This window comes from Nymphaea colorata, chromosome 11 (assembly GCF_008831285.2).
Source record: "Nymphaea colorata isolate Beijing-Zhang1983 chromosome 11, ASM883128v2, whole genome shotgun sequence".
NCBI classification, from domain to species: Eukaryota; Viridiplantae; Streptophyta; class Magnoliopsida; order Nymphaeales; family Nymphaeaceae; genus Nymphaea; species Nymphaea colorata.
This window is the reverse complement of record NC_045148.1, coordinates 10354604-10374495: the sequence shown is the minus strand read 5'-3', so window position 1 is coordinate 10374495 and position 19892 is coordinate 10354604. Positions and strand designations below refer to the sequence as shown.

General features: G+C 38.3%; 3 protein-coding genes across 4 annotated transcripts; 1 reads left to right on the top strand and 2 right to left on the bottom strand.

Annotated features, from left to right (window-relative positions):
- Nucleotides 1–457: 457 nt before the first annotated feature.
- LOC116264824 (histone deacetylase 6) lies at nt 458–6834 on the bottom strand. The gene is made up of 6 exons (XM_031645234.2): nt 6128–6834; nt 5389–5829; nt 5136–5278; nt 3830–3920; nt 3617–3756; nt 458–914 (listed from the first exon to the last, which is right to left on the bottom strand). Exons 1-6 carry the CDS (start codon nt 6677–6679, stop codon nt 857–859), a joined length of 1425 nt encoding a protein of 474 aa, XP_031501094.1. The 5' UTR covers nt 6680–6834; the 3' UTR covers nt 458–856.
- A 3947-nt stretch (nt 6835–10781) lies between these two features.
- On the top strand, nt 10782–11957 carry LOC116264868 (uncharacterized). The gene is made up of 4 exons (XM_031645306.1): nt 10782–10905; nt 10980–11098; nt 11327–11454; nt 11582–11957. Exons 1-4 carry the CDS (start codon nt 10857–10859, stop codon nt 11727–11729), a joined length of 444 nt encoding a protein of 147 aa, XP_031501166.1. The 5' UTR covers nt 10782–10856; the 3' UTR covers nt 11730–11957.
- A 1611-nt stretch (nt 11958–13568) lies between these two features.
- Nucleotides 13569–18922, bottom strand: LOC116264582 (DNA-3-methyladenine glycosylase 1-like). 2 transcript variants are annotated; one of them, XM_031644885.2, is made up of 3 exons: nt 18292–18922; nt 17688–18179; nt 13569–13836 (listed from the first exon to the last, which is right to left on the bottom strand). In XM_031644885.2, the coding sequence occupies exons 1-2, from the start codon at nt 18733–18735 to the stop codon at nt 17730–17732; spliced, it is 894 nt and encodes a 297-aa protein (XP_031500745.1). In that variant the 5' UTR covers nt 18736–18922; the 3' UTR covers nt 13569–13836; nt 17688–17729. The 2 variants fall into 2 exon arrangements, with proteins under 2 accessions (XP_031500745.1, XP_031500746.1); XM_031644886.2 differs by having other exon boundaries at nt 17725–18179; nt 18292–18921.
- Between the last annotated feature and the right edge of the window lie 970 nt (nt 18923–19892).

Sequence of the window (19892 nt, the reverse complement as noted above, 5' to 3'; positions counted from 1 at the left end):
CGGTTTCCTTAGTTACTGGTTCTTTCAGGACTTAAACGGGATACACAGATGCATGACTAACTATAGTAGTTGAGAGGTCTATAGGGAAACAACAAACTGGATCTGTACAAACCTCTGAGTCGATGGGATCATTCTGCTCTTAATTATGTCTCCGTGAAGATGGGGATTGAGCAAGATGTCTTATTCACAGAAACAACATCCCTTTTCACTACGGAAGAGTAATCTCCAGAAATAAAGTTGAAATCAAGAGAAAAGGAAAAAAGAAGTTTCACATGAAAACCACAACAGAAAAAATGCAAAAAGTCCCATCATCATGCAACTTGACGCCTGAGAGAGGTGAAGACACATGAAGTAATCAGACATTACCAATGTGACCGGTGACCCCACAAAGATTTGTATTCATTCCTATGGGCATATCTCCAATATATTTTCTTTTGAAAGAGAGAAACAACAAAAAGGGAATTTGAAGGAGCTTTTATATTTCTATAGATGAGATCAAAAGTAACTCTACAAGCCTCACTGGCATATTTTAAGTCTACACGTGTTACCCAGTCTCAATAGATCACTGAAACCAGGCTCAAGTTCAGTCAATCTCCCACCCTGTCTGCATCTTCGATGTGCATTGACGAGTTTCCTCTTCCCAGGTCCAGTATGCTGCTGGCAATGGTCCATTCTACACTTCCCCATGGTTCTTCAGAATAAGAGAGAGAAACAGGCGTCAACTGCCTTCGGAAGATTTGGTAAACAGGAAGATACCACCGAATTCTACCAAGTCCTGGATTTTCAACGTTTACAGCAAGACAAGGATTCATGACAATTCTAACTGAATCAAGGGCTACTCCAATCAACTCTCCTTCTAAGGTTCTTCATTTTTTACTGGATTTGCCGGTGCTATATCATCTGTTGCAAGTGCTCTACACAAAAAGGATAAATGGTGATGACAATACTTAGCAAAATCATAAGAAAGATAATATTAATTTTTTAAGACAACGCATGAATAACAGCATAAAAATAAGGGACCCATTGTTTCCATACCTAATAACTGCAATCTTTAATAAGAATTTCTATTGTACGAAAAGCAAATTGAAACTTCTACATCTTATGTTTTGCAAAAAACACTCTTTTCTGTCCTAATTTTACATCCAAATCTGAAAGAAACAACCTAAGTTAGTTTTTGTTAAAATGCAAGTTGCTGAACATTGATAACTCCATGCTACACGTTTAGGACCAAAATTCTCATAGCTGAAAACATTGTCAAAATGAAGGGATTCAGTTAGCATTTTGAAACGCTATATATGTTTACTAGACACCATAATTTTCCAGTTCACACGGAAAAGAGCTAGAGTTTTTCTTTAGAAGCTCCAACTGTTGTTTGTACTTTGTACTTTGTAACTTACATCAGGAATATAGTATGAAGCTTCGAGCCACAGACCAAATCATCCCACACTAGCTAGTACATTGTCAAGAATTAAAAAAAACTGCAAAAAAAAAAAAAACTCATCCACCGTCATGACTATTTCATCCTTACCAGATATCTGAGCATAACATTATGTGTTAACAATATGAATTGAATCAATACAATTAAATAATGACTTCCAAAATCATATATAGACATGAATTTCACCTAACAGAGAAGGAAGTGAAAACTGAAAAGGATCGTGCCAATGAACTTGGTGAATAAAATTAAGTGTTCTACAAAAATAAATATGCTTTTGTATGCGATATACGTAAATAATTTTTTTGTATCATGTTGGAGCTTAGCAAATTGAAGTGACTGAACCACTGAATCAATCACAAAACTTGATTGACTCAAGTTGTTCTTCATTACTTGGCTAAGTTTGTCAGTAAGTCATCTTCAAATATTAACTCGCTAGTGGCCTATATGGATCAGCTTGGGAGACTTGATGTTAGAGTTCACTAACGATTTCAAGATGCACATCAACAAGTATTACTGTAAACATAAAACATACTAATGTCCAAAAATGTAAAGTCAAGACAAGATGGTAGTAAGAATGAGAGAAACACTAAGCTAGATAAAATTACTAAGAACAAGGTCCCCATCACAGGACATGAGTTTCCCATTCACAAACAACAAAGATCCCGAAGATGCTCACCCCTAGGACAAGCATAGAGCTTATGATGCAGTGGGGTAGAGGACTGCTCCTCTAGCCCATAATCAGCGTCTAAATTAAACTAGGAAAATCAAAGGGAATATAAGACAAAACGGAAATAACTGGAAGAAGGGCAAACTAAACAACGATTAGGGTATTCATTAAACTCCAAACTAATTACAAATGAGGCTTTAAACATATTTATATAGCCTAAAATGAATCCTTGGTCTGGATCCAAAAAAAGTAACAATAAATCAATCGCTAAAATACTAGAACAAGATCCAAATAAAAGAAAATAATAAATAAAAGTCAAATTGAAACTAAATCTGGGTTTTCATGCTTTGCTCCTGCATCAGCTTCACACAGAAGATGAGTTCCCTGTTCAAGAATAAAAAACTTGTGAAGATGCTCCCCCTCCTCTAGGAGGAGCCTGGATCTTCACAAATTTGAAGCAAGCTTCAAAGAAAAGAAGCTGTGCTTTTGATAGAGTAGATTTGTTAGAGTGCCTCAGTTGTCCAACTGTCAAAAGAGGCAACTCCTTTTCTCCAATACTTTCACTTGTTTCATAGTAATAACAAGAGGACAGGTAATCAACCTTGCCTCTGGCAATCTTTTAGAAGCAACTCTAATTTAAAGCAGTGCCAGTCATCAAAATCAGCAAACTAGGGAGTCACGATACCAGTTCATTCCAGTACATTAATTAAGACCAAGGTCTTTTAAGACTCAATGACTTATGACTCATCAAGTCAAGTCAATAATTCAGCACGGTTTTGATGGCTTCATTTTTCACATAAAGTATATTTATGTATGTACCATAGTCACAAAAAACGCGGAAAATTAATTAGCAGTATAAAACTTTAAACAAACACCCTTTTTTTGAAAAGAACATTACAAATGAAAAAAATGGGGAAAAAAGCATTTTTTGCATTTTTTTTTTGCTTTTTTCATTGTTTTCACTTTTTTAATGCCAAAATGTTTTTTTATTTTCTAATTTTTATCTGTTTCATATCTACTTATTTTTTATGTTTTCCGTTATTAGTTTCTCACTTATTTTATTTTTTCCACATTTTAGTTTTCTTAATTTTTTAAAAATGTACCATATTTTTCTCTTTTTTCCCCATTTTTTTCAAGCTCGCCATATTATACCCGAGTAAAACCTTGCCGTTTAAAACCCGAGAAAGCTTTTTGTGACTATGATATATATATGTACATAACACTATTTTCTAAAGCACACACACATAAACATACATAGGCATAGAAGTTACTACAATCTAGATATCAAGTCTACGATATATATACATTATTCACATGAGTGACTCAGTTAAACCAATTTTGTTACTTGGTGTGGTAGTACCATTACTCTGCTGAGTCTGGTCAATTCCTGGATTTCCCATATTCTTGACCAGATTGAGGACTGAGTAGAGTTTTAAATGCTGATTAAGACAGAGCATTGTTGATACTCTAATAGTATACAAGAATTGCAATATGATAAGATAAATTTCTACCTTTCATCAGGCTTTCCTACAGACTGTTCAACTGCAGCGGAATTATGGTTTTTAGAGTGTTGCTCTTCTTCAGATTCTGATGCATAATATTCTCCATCCCATATACGGGCTTTAGTTTTTTCTTCCATCTCCTCATCCTCCTAAAATTTTAACAAATCATATCAAGAACAACTTATTATCTGAATAGATGTAATTCAGTCATAGTTTCCCTACCTCCTCTGGAGGATTTGTCTCAGGAGCTGTATGATGGAATGGCACACTAGGTACATGTTCAATTTTTGATAGATGTTCCAGCAACACATTCCTGAAAAAACAAGTGTGCTTATTATGATAGAAAATACATGCATGAGAGATTCCCAAGAAAGAGTAGGAAAAAAGCTCCTTTGGAGAAGCCAGCAGAAGAAGAAGATAAAGCCAGAGATAGATGCAAATACTAACAATCCATGAATCTTTAGTTTCCTATTATACTGGTGTGTTTGCACAACCACTTCCTCATAGCAACATTGGAGATAGGAAAGTGTTGGAAGTAGAAATAAGAAATTTCTCAAGAAAATTGATCCAATTTATTCTTCTGATATGACAAACTGAATATACAAAATGAACAACAAGAGCTCAAGAATAAATTTGTTATGATATCAAGTTTTTAGTTCTAATCAATACTTCCAACAAATATTTGCATTCTTTCATCCATCAACTTTTTGTTTGACTAACCACTCGTTCTTTTATAACAAATATATCTGACTATAATTCCTTGTCATATTTTTTGAAACTCATTTTCTGCTGTCATTATAAGAAAAAGAATCATAAGAAAACATAAACTTTCTCCTACACCCATGAACTCCCCACGTTGTGAGCAGTGATTTAAATTGTTCAAGATCGAAAATGAGAAATTGTTTCAATTCACACACCGAAAAATTTTCCATAGCATTCCATTTAGATTTACCTATTTATGTTCAAAACAATAACTTACTAGATGAATGCGGGAGATTGTTATCATTTTCCACAATTAGCTTGCACTTGCAGTTAATTTTTGGTTTGTGCAATTGAAGTATGGAATTGTTTGTTCTAGGAAAGAGAACCTTTTGATTTACCCATTTATGTTCAAAACAATAACTTACTAAATGAATGCTGGGGATTGTTATTTCGTTTTCCAGTCGAGAAGTCAAGGAACAGATTATCTTCATGAATGTCCAGGTAAAAGAAGTTGTCTACATTATGTTGCTTCCAAGGACTTCTTTTCACAAGAGTGTACACTTGGCCAGGTGATTCCTGCCCCGCGTATTTATGTATATGAGCACATGCACACACCGACATGGACAAGTAAAAGGCCTTCCAAGGGTTTCTAGCTACTCAAAAATCTTGACCAGATTCATGAATAAGGTGAGAATAGAACTATGGAAACTTAAATAAAGCAAATTTATTGCACCAAATACAAAAACAATAGCAAATCACAAACCTCTTCAAGTACTTCGGTTACAGAGAAAAAAAAAAAACTTGTGTATCTGAAGTCTGAAGTTACCTCATTCTCTCCAGATCTCTTGGTGAGTTTTGGTTTTCCATGTTGCTAGGTGCAATATGAAGAGTATAGTCTGGACCAAAGTATTCATAATATTCATTGTATGGCAGTCTATTTTCAGGTTCTACTCCTACAGCAACTGCAGTCTGCATAAAAAATTTTTCAAAAAGACTTAGACAGAAAAACTCAATGACCATCATAACTTTTTCTAAAAACAAACGAAGAAGAAACGAAAAATACATTCGAGTCAACGGACCTCATAGCACCAACAGCGGGCAACGTTGCGGATGGTATACCCACCGCCTCCCAAAACCATCAATGGGACATTGAAAGATCTAAGAAAACGAAGACAATCGGCATGTCCTTTCACTGACAAGTTAAAGCATCCTAACCTGTCTCCAGACAGTGAATCAGCTCCACATTGGAGAACAACTGCCTCTGGTTGATAAACCTCCATAACTTTTTGAATGATAGGCCTAAACAGACCTTTAAAGCTCTCATCATCCATCCCATCATTCAAAGGGACATTCATTGCATAGTATTGTCCTTTTCCATATCCTGTGTCCTTTATATGCCCTGTCCCAGGAAAATAGTCACCAAATTTATGGAAAGATACGGTCATCACTCTGTCAGTAGTGTAAAATGCTTCTTCAACCCCATCTCCGTGATGAATGTCTATATCCACATACAATACACGCTGCACAGTAAAAGTTGACGAATTAAATACACAACGGGAAAAGCAAAGAGAGCCTTCGAAGTGATTGAAATATAGAATGAGGAAAACAAATTAATAAGAAACGGGAGTCGAACGATGGAGATGCCGGCTCGATGTGTTATCTTCTTGACATGTAAAGTAAAAGAGAATTTTGATGACGACGGAAAAGAACAAGAACCGAGTAACTCTAACATAAAAAAAAAAGAACAGAACAACCAAATTCGTCCAGAGAAAAGTCAAAAGGGGAAGGGAAAGGAGACGGGTAGTCGATCACACTCACCCTGTGCACCTTGAGCAGCTCAAGGATACCGAGGACGATATCGTTGACGTAGCAGAAGCCGGATGCCTCGCTCTTCTTCGCATGGTGGAGGCCGCCGGCCCAGTTGATGGTGATATCGGCAAGGCCACGGTTGAGTTTCACGGCGGCGCCGATGGAACCGCCGGCCGAGGCCTGACAGAAGGAGAAGAGGCCGTCGAAGACAGGACAGTCCTCACCGACATTGAAACGCTTGAGATAGCGGGAGTGCTCGTGGTGCTGCGTCTCCGGGGTGGCGGATGAAAGGAAGGAAACATAGTCGGGGTCGTGGAAGCGAAGAATGTCATCGGCGGTGGCCATGAAAGGGCGGTTGATCTCCATGCGGCGGTGCAGCCCGTAGTGCACCACCAGGTTGTGGGCCATGCGGATGCGATGGGGCTTCATCGGGTGCCCCTGCCCGTAGTAGTAGTCCCCAATCCCCGGCTCGTAGAAGTACGACACCCTCCGCTTCCTGGCGTCCGGGCACGCCGCGCTCGGTAGCGACGCCCCACTCCGGTCATCCTCCGCCGCCACCATCTCTCTCTCTCTCTCACGCTCGCTACACCCTCTTCTTCCGACAAGAACGAAAATGAGCAAAGGGATCTGAGAAGCGCCCACTGAAAGAGCTTTCTCGGGGAACGCGCTTTCGAAATGACGTCTCCCCGCAAAATAAAATGGGCGCCTCTAAAACCTCTCCTCCTTTTCTCAGAAGCAAATTTTTGATATGTCTTCTTCCTTCCTCCTCGATTTTATCCATTTGGCTTCCAATTTCTTATATTAATCTTATATTATTGGTGATTTTAGGATATTCTTACCTCAAAAATGATATGAAGTCGAAGATATTAACAAAATAATAATCAAGTAAATACAATTTAGATAACTTACAACTAATAATTAATAAATAACATGCATTAGATTAGTTGGCTTTTGATAAAATAATTATAGCTTTTTTTGAATAATAGTTAGAACCAATGTTGAATGAAATAATTTAGAACTGGGCAATATTGAGCCCATTCAAGATCGAGCCCAGTTGCATTTGGGTCAGCAGTTGACTTATGACCAGTCCCTAGTTGAATCATCTCACCAAGTTTGCTAACTATGATATTTTTGTTAAAAAAAAAAGTATTTATTAAAAAATATAAAAAATAGGTATCCACAATCCATGTTCTTTTATTTGAATTGGGTAAAAAAAAATGAGACTGTTTTTAGCAAGAATGTCTGGTGACTTTTGCGTTTTAATTGTTCTTCTTTTCTCCTAAATATTTGTTACGAGTATTTACTTTATTTTCCATACATTTTATAAGTGCTTCCTACTTTTCGAAGATGTTCTTCCTTATTTTGCCTTGAGCACGGCTTTTAATACCCATTTGGCTTCTTGGAAATTTGTGCTTGCCTAGGTAAAATATTTTAAAATTTTCTTCAAAGTTTTCGTTATGAAACAGGTGAACATGGATGGTTTATCAATTCTTAAAAAAAAAAAAGAAAGTAAAAAGTAACTTTTTATGAAAAAATTGCTAGTGGGTATGGGGATAAGGAACTAGCACATGGATCTAACGTACAATACTAGTCCAATTTCATCGAACTAGGTAGGTCTGGAACAAACTCCAAAAATACATATTATAGTGTCATTCTCATGTTTCTTATGGGCTTTTTACGGAATATTTATATTATAGTGTCATTCTCATGTTTCTTATGGGCTTTTTACGGAATATTTTCTCACAGTATGAGCTACAACATAAAATGTCTCTAGGGTTACATTTCTTATGAAATTATATTTCAAGTTAATTGCTCATGAAAACCATTAAAAATAGTAACGATAATAATAATAATAATAGGATTCTTGTATCAATTTGTCTCTAACTCCACAAAGAAGAGGATCTCATTGCATGAACGTCAAGACTTGCAAGTTCCAGTTGTCATTTGTCAAATTTTCAAATAAAGAATTTAAACTCTTGAAATTCGTAAATTAGACATTTTGGAATCTTACATATCTAAAATTGGAAGCATCCAAACGCGGCAAGGCTCAAATATCCACAACTAGTAAAATTGTTAATTAAGTTCTCAGATTTTAGCAGTGGAAGGTGTGAAGTTAAGGGGTCATTTAGCAATTAAAATATTTTATAAGTATTGATGAATCTATCACAAAGACACGGGGTAGATTTATGAAATACTAAAACTAAGTGTTCATGAATATGCTCTAATCTTTAGGGTAAATTCATGGAACACTCATAAAGTATTTTATTTGTCAAACGTCCCTTAAAGACCTTAGTTCAAACATATTATTCTATGTTTGAGCTTTTTAGGACGGTGAAACTCTATTTTTCTATGTTTTAAAAACATCATTTTAAGAGACATATTATAATTATGTCTAGTATCTCGTTATTAAATCTAGGAGCAATATTCACATTAAGCTGGGCTTTATAAACAAGAACAAAAGGGATATGGTAAAAAATTAAACTTAACCTTTCCAGCTTCCCCACTTAAAGTAAGAAGCGTATAATAATCAGCATAATGATATCATGCCAAATTCAGCGATATTTGCAACATTTTGTTCATGTATGTATGCATCAAACCAAGTATACGATTTTTTTTTTAAGATATGGACTATGTCGCATCAATATTTACCGCATCAAGCGTAGAGTACCTGCTCGGAATGGGTAGTTTACAAGAGTGAAAACATCATATATTCATGGATGATAAAAGAAAAACAACTTTCTAAAATGCAAAAAACATTAGTTCTGCTGGCAGTTAAGTGTACTATAAACACTTAATTTGGATAATTAGCAAAATTTAAAGAACTCCTGTTGTATGAATTGAAAATCATATGCATTGAGTGATCTTCACCATCCATTTTCATCTTGAAGGTACGGCTATTATCTTCAAGATGAATTGTTCAAAGTGCATGCCACCTTCTGCACTCTCTACCATTAGAGATGTCAAACCTTCAATTTAACTCAATTTAACTCGGACATTATTGTTTCTATCAGATTCAAATTAATTAAATTGAGTTGGGACTTTGAATTTGAGCCAAACTGGTTTTAATGCAAACCACATGAATCTTGCCTGGAGCGAGGCCCAAAGTCCCTCCCCTAGTTCATCCTACCTTTGGGTCCTGGGCTGCATCGGTATCAGCGATAGCAGTGGTGCACCCTTTAATTTGGATGTCGCACCCTAACACCTTAAGACGCAGGAACGTAAGGAATAGAACTAGAGACCTACCTTTTTACAAACCCTTAACCCGACCAGCTATACTATGCCCTTAGAGGCAACAAACCACGTGAATCGGCTATGGTTTGTACAACGAGGTTTAATATTTTATTACTCCGTTCACTCATAACATCTCAAGCATACAAAGGGCTTGACAATAGTCTTGCGTATTTCAAGTTAAAGCACTTGGAAATCTTACCACCTAGTATCGATGTAACTCTGAACCTTAGGGGGCAAGTGGAGGGGGGGAGCTTCAGCTCTTGCATGGGCAGTGAAATAATATTCTCGCTCAGTCGAAAATGTTTTGACATCTTCAAAAGTTTATATATACCTATGTCCTATAACAGTTGTCATAGCTTTTAAATTACATGGTAGGTCAGGATCCGCTAAACCAGATACTTGAGTCTATTTTTGGCTGAGTTATTACGTTTAGAAATTCAGAGGCGAATTGAAATCCAGTTGGCTAAACATATATAGACAATTCTTATTAGTTTTAGAAACCTTAATCTTGAATAGTTGGTCTGGACCTTTGAATCAACCCAATTGGATAAGATCATGTCAAGTATCAAGTATTAAGCGGAACATATTGAAAACGTTCAGATTGGACTTGTAGCCAACTGATTTACAGCGAGACCGGATATAATACTTTGATCGAGTTCTTTCATCTATATAGAGAGAAATTACTTGGTATGTCACTGTAATTTTGACAAGAGAGAGTGTTCCTAATGGGAGGAAGATTGTTCTGTAACTTGCCATTTACATCCCTGCAAGCATTATGAATTGTTAAAATGTCTGATGGGGTTGAAATGATACGGCCTAATGTCCCCTCTTGATTAATAGTTTATTTTGATGTGCAGGCATATATGAGTATGCAAGTATCCATGACTCAACTACCCAATTTTTTTCTGCAAATTTTAAGATGCTAACAAGTCTGCATCTAAAAGAAGCGGTTGAAACCTGATTCTGCCATCGAAATCTTGAAAAATAAACTTATCTTGCTGCTACTAATTCAAACTCAGAACACAGTAGCGAAGATCAACTTATGAAATGCAAATATTGAACAAAAAATTTACATTGACGTTAAAAAGGATCTCGTATCAAGATTTTCAGACCGCTTATCATGCTTCAGAAACCATTTGCTACGAACATACCAACTTCCAGCCACAATCTTCCTGGTGGCGTTCTTGTCCGGAGCACGAAGTTGGTGACACGTGAGGATGCTGTCTTAGAGCTCGAAGAGGAGCCACCTCGCCTGTAAGAAACAACTCTCCGCATTCCATTGTTCGACACCTTGCCTGCGGCCATAAGGGAAAAGCGATGAACTCGGTCACTGCAACGGACATCGAAGCTGCTGCCTCTTCCTTCGGATAAGGACTACCACCAAAAACATTCCTTATCGAGAGATCAGTATATATATAAATGGCCCAGCGCTTCCAGTCACCAGTAAAGAACTTGGCTTCCTTTTCAAGCTTGTAGTTCCAGGAAAGAGAAGGTGTTGGAGCTCATCATGGGGTCTCTTATGGCTGGCTGGGATTCTTATGTTGATCCTAAAGCAGGTAAAGGCCATAACTTCGGGAGTTTGGAGAAACGTTGCTTTGTTTTTCTAGTAATTTGTTTCGCCTTGGTGTAGCTGTATATCAGAGGAACAGGTCCTTCACCAAAGGGGAGATCGAGGCTTACTGGAGATCAAAGAAGAAGACAGAAGAAGACCACCTTCGAGGCATTTCCCCCTCGCCACCGACGACACCGGTTAAGTCTCGCTCTGCCATGAACGCCGCTTCTGTTTTTTAGTGTAACATCTCATATGTGGGGAGTGGGTAGGTTGAGGAAAAAGGATGATGGCCTTGTATCTTTGATTCTGTGGCCAAAAAGAGACTGGCTATCAAGGAGCAGATTGAGATCCTTTAAATGCCGAATCAGTTTGATTCCAGATTATCACGTAAAGTCTCTGACGATAGTTGGTTTTTCTAATGGCAGGAGAATTCACCAAGAAAGGCTGCAGAGATCACCTTTCAAAGATCCCATACTTTTCCTGTGACGGGAAAAGTCAGGGTACAGATGGACAGTGAAAGGCTCGTGGAGGACCAGAAGAAGAACAACTGTTGGTAAGCAATTCAGCATTCGTCATCAGTTGCAGATCAAGGCATCATTTTTCCTGATTCTGTAAACCAAACTCTATTAGTTTTCAACTGCTCTTTTCCACTTTCTTCTCTTTTTGATGCATGATAACAGGTGGACCAGCAGCGGCTCCGCGTTTCTGAATGAGCCTCCGGTCATTCCTGCGGATGAAACCATGACGGGCAACTGTCGTCAGGGAATCAAGGCGCGGATGTCTCTGCATAAAATGGATAGCCATATGCCAGACAACAGAGCTTGTTAGAAGATCTTCCTTCCATCTTCATGTTTTGGACATGTCTTGGTTCTTGTTCCTTTTTGTACGTATGTTTGTAGACTTGCGTGGTATAAGTACGTCCTTTCTTCGTGTTCGGAGACATAAAAGAGTCTATGGGAAGCAGTATAAAATAAAGTTCAGGAAGAGTCTGCATGTAAAGTTTTCATTGCTTTCTCCTGTATTAATAAGCAAGCCTTGCAGTGTTTTCTGGATTCAACCTGTCAATTTGTGCGTGTGTGGGAGTGAGAGACAGAGAGCTGCGGACAGTAGATCAGTTAAGAGAGTTCCATGAGCATTAGGCAACCCTGACTCCCCGTCATTATATTATCTACATTTCCAACTCCTGGTAAACATGAAACAGAAGCCATTTAAGTACATAATTACGGTTGGAACAAGCATTTCGTGCTTAATGCATCCATGAATTTGTTAAACGCATACCATGCTTAGTGACGCCCGCATGAATGCAAGCAAAAAGCTTGTATCGAAACTTCGGTATCATTGTTCAAATTCCTTTCGGATTCCCATGCATATTTCTGAAGCAAGAGATGCACTTAACAATTATGGGGCTCTTGGATACTAAAACACCATTTTAGAACGATGACAATGAAGCAAAGGATTACTTTACAAAATTGCTACATCAAAGGAGATGCTGACTTCCAGCCATGAAGATGGCTTCTTTATGATTTATATGAAAGTAAAGTGAAAGCACCGAGCCCAAAATTTCATCGTCGTTCATCGCCCCACTCCTCTTCTCTCTGCATCTTGTGCACGAGCGACACATGGTATCTCCGACATAGATGGTGACGTTGAGGCCTGTTCGTTGCTTCCTATCCAAATGATGAATGGTCAGCACAGGATCAGGACAGCAACAATGGGAATGACAGTCGTCGGGCACTTATCCCACAAAGTGAGCTAAACAGTAAGAACAAAGACCCTGGAGTGACTTCTTTTTTTAGCATGGTCGCTTGTTGCTTGCTTGCTTGCTTCGCCAAACTTTCAGGAAAAGCTAACTCGTTTAGCCGACCTATTAAAACAAGCGACAGCACTGGACACACTATAAGTTGGGCGTAATGTTCCTCTTAGGGTAACTGGTCGAGTCAGTGGGCTAGTAAAAGTTTGGACATCAGTTCAATTTCTCACGAGTGACTCAATAAAAGTTTGGTCATTAGTTCAATTTTTATAAGCACTATTTCTCTAAACTTCTAAACTGCAAATGGTAGCAAGTGTTACACTCAAATTGAAAAAAGTAACCATAACTTCACCCAAATCCCACAGCAAACCATAAACCCCAGAAAATTCTGCTTTTTCGGGTATCTCCCTCCCATGTATATCAACATAACCTGGCTACGTTCCAAATCAATAGTCTTACTACTGTCAGTTCGTGCAATCCCAATCTACAGATCAAATTTTCATGTTCTTTTTTCGCATTTTTGAACCTTGCATCTGCTTATGCAGTTGAGGCTTTTTCAAGAAGGCCAAAGCGTACCAAATAGCCCAGAAAATGACACATATAAAACAAGACAAATAGTTTACCATTGCTTGCAGACAAACATAAGTGAGCACGAGCCAAATCAAACCGGGCCATGAGTTAACGCTGCACCAACAGAAAAAGGGGGCTGGCAGTCAGCCATTGGCTCAGCTGGTTAACGTTCAGTTTATCAACTCAATGTGTTCATGAGAACTGATCTAAAATCTGATTTCAAATTTCATGGCACAAACTCTTGTTCTATGCTTGTCTATGAATGGGGAACAATAGCAACCGTATGCTTTAACTAGACGTTCGTATCGAGAGAGAGAGAGAGAGAGAGAGAGAGAGAGGCATCAACCTAAATAAAATGGCTGACAAGACCATGAGGGGCCTAAAATAGTTCCAACTTCCAAGAACACCTCAGACTCCTGATGAACAGTGAGTCATTGGGCTCACGCTACAGAAGCACACATAATCAAGGAACAAATAACAACAGTTTGTGGAAAAATACATATCCAAGCACCAGATCCTCCTTGATCACGCTCACACACGTAGAGATCCTTTTAGTTGGCAAAGTTGAAGCATTCCACAACAGTAATCCTTTGCTTCAGTAGCTCTCCCAATTTTCTGCAGAAAAAGTCAAAACGTTCATGAAACACAGATCGAAAAACACTTGTACAGCAATAAACGCCAACAGACTAGCGAAGGAACACATAGTTGATCCAAACGTCAGAAGTTGAAAAACATATCCAAAGCAGAATCGATGTATGAGAATTTAGCTTTCTGAAAGATAAGAACAGCATAAAGAGAATAATGAGAAAATGCATGAGAAGCTTTCTGTAAGTTGTGAAAGAGAACAGCATAAAGAGAATAATGAGAAAATGCATGAGAAGCTTTCTGTAAGTTGTGAAAGAGAACAGCATAAAGAGAATAATGAGATGCATTCAGCAGAGGATCCTCCAGTGATGAACCACAATCAACAAATGCATGAGTTAGAGATGGATCGTGTGAGATGTTCTTTTATCGCTATGGGAACCATGATAAATGAGCAAAATATGTGACGAACTGAAGAACCAACAGTGCTTCCATCCTTTCTAAGACTCAATGACTCCAAAGAACAATATCTACTTAGCAAAATTCAGATGAAAGCTTTATTGGCTCTGACAGATATGGCTGCAACAAAGGAACGAAGCTTCTGTCAAGGCTTGAGTGCACATACAACTTCCCAATTCCATCTCTTATAGGGCATATTTGTTTGTTTGGATGGAGTGCCTTTGGACATGGGTTTTCCAGCACCCCATCTCATTTTGAACAGGTAAAAAATGAAAACACCCTCGCTGGTCCATGGACACATAATCGACATTTGCATGAATTGCCTCACAAACATGTCAGACTCCTGGCGGCATGTGGAAAGTGGCCGGAGTATCCACTAAGAAAGGCCAAGCATTTCCACTGTTGCCCTAAAAAGTCCCTAGATGAAATGGAGAAGGGCTTCCTCTTTATGCTCCCTTGAGCAACACAGCTACGTGGAATCTCCTTGCCACTGCCATTGCAGATAGGTTCCTCTCTCTCTCACACAAGTATTGAGCCAAAGTGGGACTTCCATGGTCATGCCCAATCAGCAATGAAATACATTAGACATCTGCTATAGCTTGAAAGTCAAAATGAAAAATAAAATAAAATAGTTAAAATGTAAATTAATAAGATAAATAAGTTTAAATATAAAACAATTCAAAACCTTAGATAATTAAAACAATTAATATAAAGTACAATAAAATGTTATTGAAGCACCATGAATGCATGCCCAAACATGGAATTATCACCCTTGTTCCCTTCCTTTTACCAACCACAAAAAAAAAGACAGAACAAACAGTTTCAAATCTCATGTACACTCCAAACAAAAGTGGTGGTTATGGACAAATGGTATGTGAGAAGGGCTCCTGTTGACTGCTTGTCTCAAACTATGTGTGCATGAATACTCTGCCCAAACAAGAACACATGCCTCTAATGATTCTCCGAGTACTGAAAGAACCAATACAATAATTTACTGAGACACCATAAATTTTCATGCAAGTATCAATAAAAAATCCCACCTAAAGTTGCCATAAGAAACATAATTTTCAAGCCAGGAGGACCTTCCATGTAAAACAAAAAATATCATCTCTAATCACTATAAAGCATACCAGGGACACTTTACTTCACATGGCACATTAATAGATAAGGCATCCATAGATGGTTCAGGTTACCAACTTCACTCAGATCTCCTTTTTTATGAAGTGTCATCCTTTAACAGCAAAACTACAGGCAACAACAGCTTCATTAACGCTGTTTGTTCTACCACCATCAGAACTTTTGGAGAATTCGTTCTGATACCACAATATCCTATCAATCATGACAATTCTCCAGCTGAGTTTACAACCAACATAAGGATTTTGATTCGCTGTAATAGCAACGCATGCTGCATGTTGCTGTAATTCCCATGACAAGCAAAATTACAATTTCATTCATGACCATGGCCTCTAAAGTGGTTAAAGAATTTGCCCTCTTTTCCCCTTAAAACCAGGCAGCATTAGTGCTTAACACAAAGATCTAACATTGTCATCCAATAAAACATTGATCACATGCTTATGAAAAATGGCCCATTTGCAATAACAAGCAATGCAACTTACAGATGGAGGCCTCACATATACTGGCTAACAAAACATTAATATCCATCAATTACTATTGAAAATGCATAACAAAACTCATCAGAATTTATGTCGTTAAAAGTGCTAGGTGGTACTACATGCTGGACCCACAATGCCTAGATGGTGCATATGCGAGGCCTAGGCAGGGATCTAGCCGGTCATACTTGACAGGAAGAATGGGAAAAGAAGAGAGAAAAGGAAAAGGGAAAAAGGGGAAAGTGAGGTTTGGAATTTCCTCGACTTCAAATAATAAAATACTAGAAGTTAGAAAAACACAAAAAATTAGCTTTCTCGTTTTAATATTTTGAAAAATAATCTTCCGTTTGAGACACCTAGGTGCCTCAGCCTAGGCATTTAGGCTGTCACCCTGCACCAGGCATGTACATGCATCTGTGACTACATGGGTCAGACATTTGAAAATGCCTACCTATGAAGAGTCGGATATGTGACAGGAAATCATTTTTCTTTCTTTCATTTTATACTTTTAGTCTTCATCACTCAGTAAGAGATCTATACAATGCGCAGAGATATTTTTCAAAACTCTGTTTTCTTCTTGACTTCTTCAAGAGCTTCAATAAAAATCATTGATTTCCAGCCACTATTCAAGTTCCTTTCATTGTATTTTCATGACTCCAGCGCTACGTCAGTTTTTGCTGCGAAGGGTGCATTTGAAAGTTGTTACTAGCCCAGTTCATATTCTTCCAATAATCACCTCCACACTATGTGGGTCTAATCCAAATATTGAAGTAACTCATGTCTTCGTCAGAGAAGACTTGAACAGTTACAGATAATATAATCTTGAATTGTAGCTTGAACCCAATAAATATAGGTATAGCTAGCTTTATTTGGTATCCATAATATTTTTTAACACAATAGGCCCAGGACCACATATATATTAATAACTACAATAGAGATAAGCGTGTGAGAAACAAATTTATAAAATTCATAGGGTAAATGAATCAAGCTTCCCAGGCTGTCAAGTTGACACAGGTAAGCTTCTTGAACAGTTAAGTCACCAAGTATAAACTATAAACTTTCTGGTGCACTAGATTCCTGTCATCAAATGGTTTTTGTGTTTTTCCTGTTTTTGACCTTGCTGAAGATAAATTTCCCAGTGATTGTATAGTCTGAGATTTATTAACACATACTAACTACATCTCTATCAATCAACCGCTTCCAAAAAATAAAAATGTAATGCCACTAAAACGTAATAAAATTGAGACTGCATATGAAGATGGATTGCACTGTCATATCCTTGCAAGCAAGATCAAATTGTCAGAAAGCATAAGAAAATGAATAAAACAATCCTAACCCATGATCAGCAATCAAATTCTGTGAAATTGAACAATTAGTACCCAGCAGTGCAAACTTCCATCCAAGGTTAAATGTGCTAAAGGACAGCCAAATTTCAACTCGCCAACCAACATCAACATCATTAAAATAATGCATATCAATCAGCACATTAAACAGTGGCACCACCGTAGACAGAAAAGAAGTGCGCCGCCCATCTACTTGTGCATAATAGCAAAGTATCAGCAGAACATTGTGGCAAGGTGTCACCAACATCAACAACCTTAGCATGCCTAGGAATCTCACAAGAAACTTAGAGGCTAAAGCAGTAAAAATAAACAAATTCAACAGGACATTGGAGAATCCAGCACATTTAATGTGGATGAAGTATTTGGCATAGAAAGCTTTAAAACGTTTCCTTGTACTATCTCCGAAACCAAATATGATCAATAGAATAGAAATCAGATTCTACACATTCAAATGAGCAAAGCGAAAACGTACTAGTGATTATGTGAAGCAGTGGAAGAGAAATCCTCACATAGTTTATACAAGCCTTGGAAGTTGATCCAAAGGCATGGGTGTTCCTTTAGCTTCTACCAATCTCCACATATACCAAGAACCAACAGACCTGTACGGTCTCCACCTATCACAAAACTTGTCCATCTGAGAAGGTTGGGGCAATTGGCTGAGCCCATAAAGAATCTGCACGCCTTTGCGCACGCCCATATCACCCACCGGCAATACATCAGGGCGGTGCAGAGAAAATATCATGAACATATGAACGGACCAGAGGCCAATTCCCTTCACCATGGTTAACATAGACACAAGAGATTGATCATCCATTTCCAATATTGTCGCATCCGAGAGAAGACCACCAGAGAACTTCGCCGCAAGATCATGAAGATAACCGGCCTTTCTCGCCGACACCCCAATCTGCCGAAGTTGGAGAGGGCTGAGCCTCAACACTGTTTCAGGAACGACACCATTCTCACCCTGATCAAATCGAATCAATATCTCAGAGGCAACGCATACAGGACTACTATTTTTGCTTCTGAAACTCAAAATCCACGCAAGAAGATGGGGAACAAGATCACGGTAGGCTTACACCACAGAGAGCAATGAACCGGGAGTAGATGGAAGAAGCGGCTTTGATGGCCAGCTGCTGATAGAGGATGCTGCGAGAGAGAGAGTGGAAGGGCGTGTGCTGCTTGTGGAAGATGGGAGGATGGTGGACGTCGATAAGCCGACCCAGAAGGGGATCGCAGGCCTTGAGGTGCTGGATTGCGAGCGCGATGGCTCCTTCTTCAGAGAGGGTCTTCAAAGGGGGCACGATGATCGCATCAGCCTTGGCCTTCCTGTTCTCTCTCTTCTGCCCAGATGAGTTCAGGAGCTTCCGTGCCTTGCGCTGCGGGAAGGTGATGGCGGGAGAGCTGGATGAGGAAAGCGATGCCTCAACCGTACCACCACCGCCATCAGCGGCGCAGCCGCCTTGTTCGACAGTTGGGCACTCGTCTACAAGGTCGGTGGTCGTCTGCTTCAGATCCCCCATGGATGATCGCCTTCACCGATGGTACCTGGCAATGGCATCTCCCAAACTCCTCTCCCCCCCTTCCCCACCACCCAACCTGGTCTTCGTCACCAACACCTCCTGGTTCTCGTTTACAACTTTCCTTCACAGGCTATGCAGGAAAAGGAGAAAAAGATTGAGAAGGGAGCATAACAAGCAAACACAGCCAGCAATTCCTTCTTTCACACAAATTTATATTAAAGAGAAACCCATCTTAAACTTACTTGTTTTTCTTTATTTCTTCCACACAATCTTAAGATGTTCCAAGTAAAACTAAAAGTTAATGCTTGAATGAAACAAAGTATAGTATAAAAGAAACTGTTTTCGGATGAAAAGTAAGTGTGATGATTGAGAGAGAAACAGTGTCTCTCCTATATTGGAAGAAAGGGAACACTCACGAATAAAAAAGGATGACCTTAAATTAATAGAGAATAACTAAAATTTCTTTGGCAAGTATGTGAACGACAATTATTACTGCTTTGTTTCTCATAAATTAATCATTTATCCTAACTGATTGAGAGAGAGAGAGAGACTATTTTTAAATTTTACCATCTTTTAGATAACTCTGTAAAATTGGTCTAATAAATGGTAAAAGATTAAGTATTATTTAGAAATTTACCAGTAAGTAACAATAAAAGCAATTTTGTATTTTTCATAAAGATGTGTCAATATGACATTGTGGTATAGGTATGTCATTTGACTTTATAATATTTAAGACTAAGAAGTGGATGCAGGTTGATCTTGGTAGTGTTCAATTGTTTATTTAGTGGCATACATGCACAATCTTTCATGTTTGTAAAAGAGAGATTACGGGTTTGGAAGATGAAATCCTTCGGCCCTCTTGTAGTATACCACCCTGAAGCAAATACTTCGGGTGATATGATTAATCATAGTCACTCAATGCAATGCATGAGGCAGTCTTGATTACAGCTGTAGATTTCAGCTCTTATATTTCTACATATAAAATTATGTGAAGTTGGTGAAAAGTTTTTTCGAGTTTGCTTTACCTTATATTTGGGCTTTTGTTGGTAGAATGTTTTGGGTTGTATGTTATATTGTATAGTTAAACAGTAGCCTCAACAAGAAAACTTGCCGACCAAAAAAAAAAAAAAAAATTTTTTTACTCTCTAAGTCCAAAT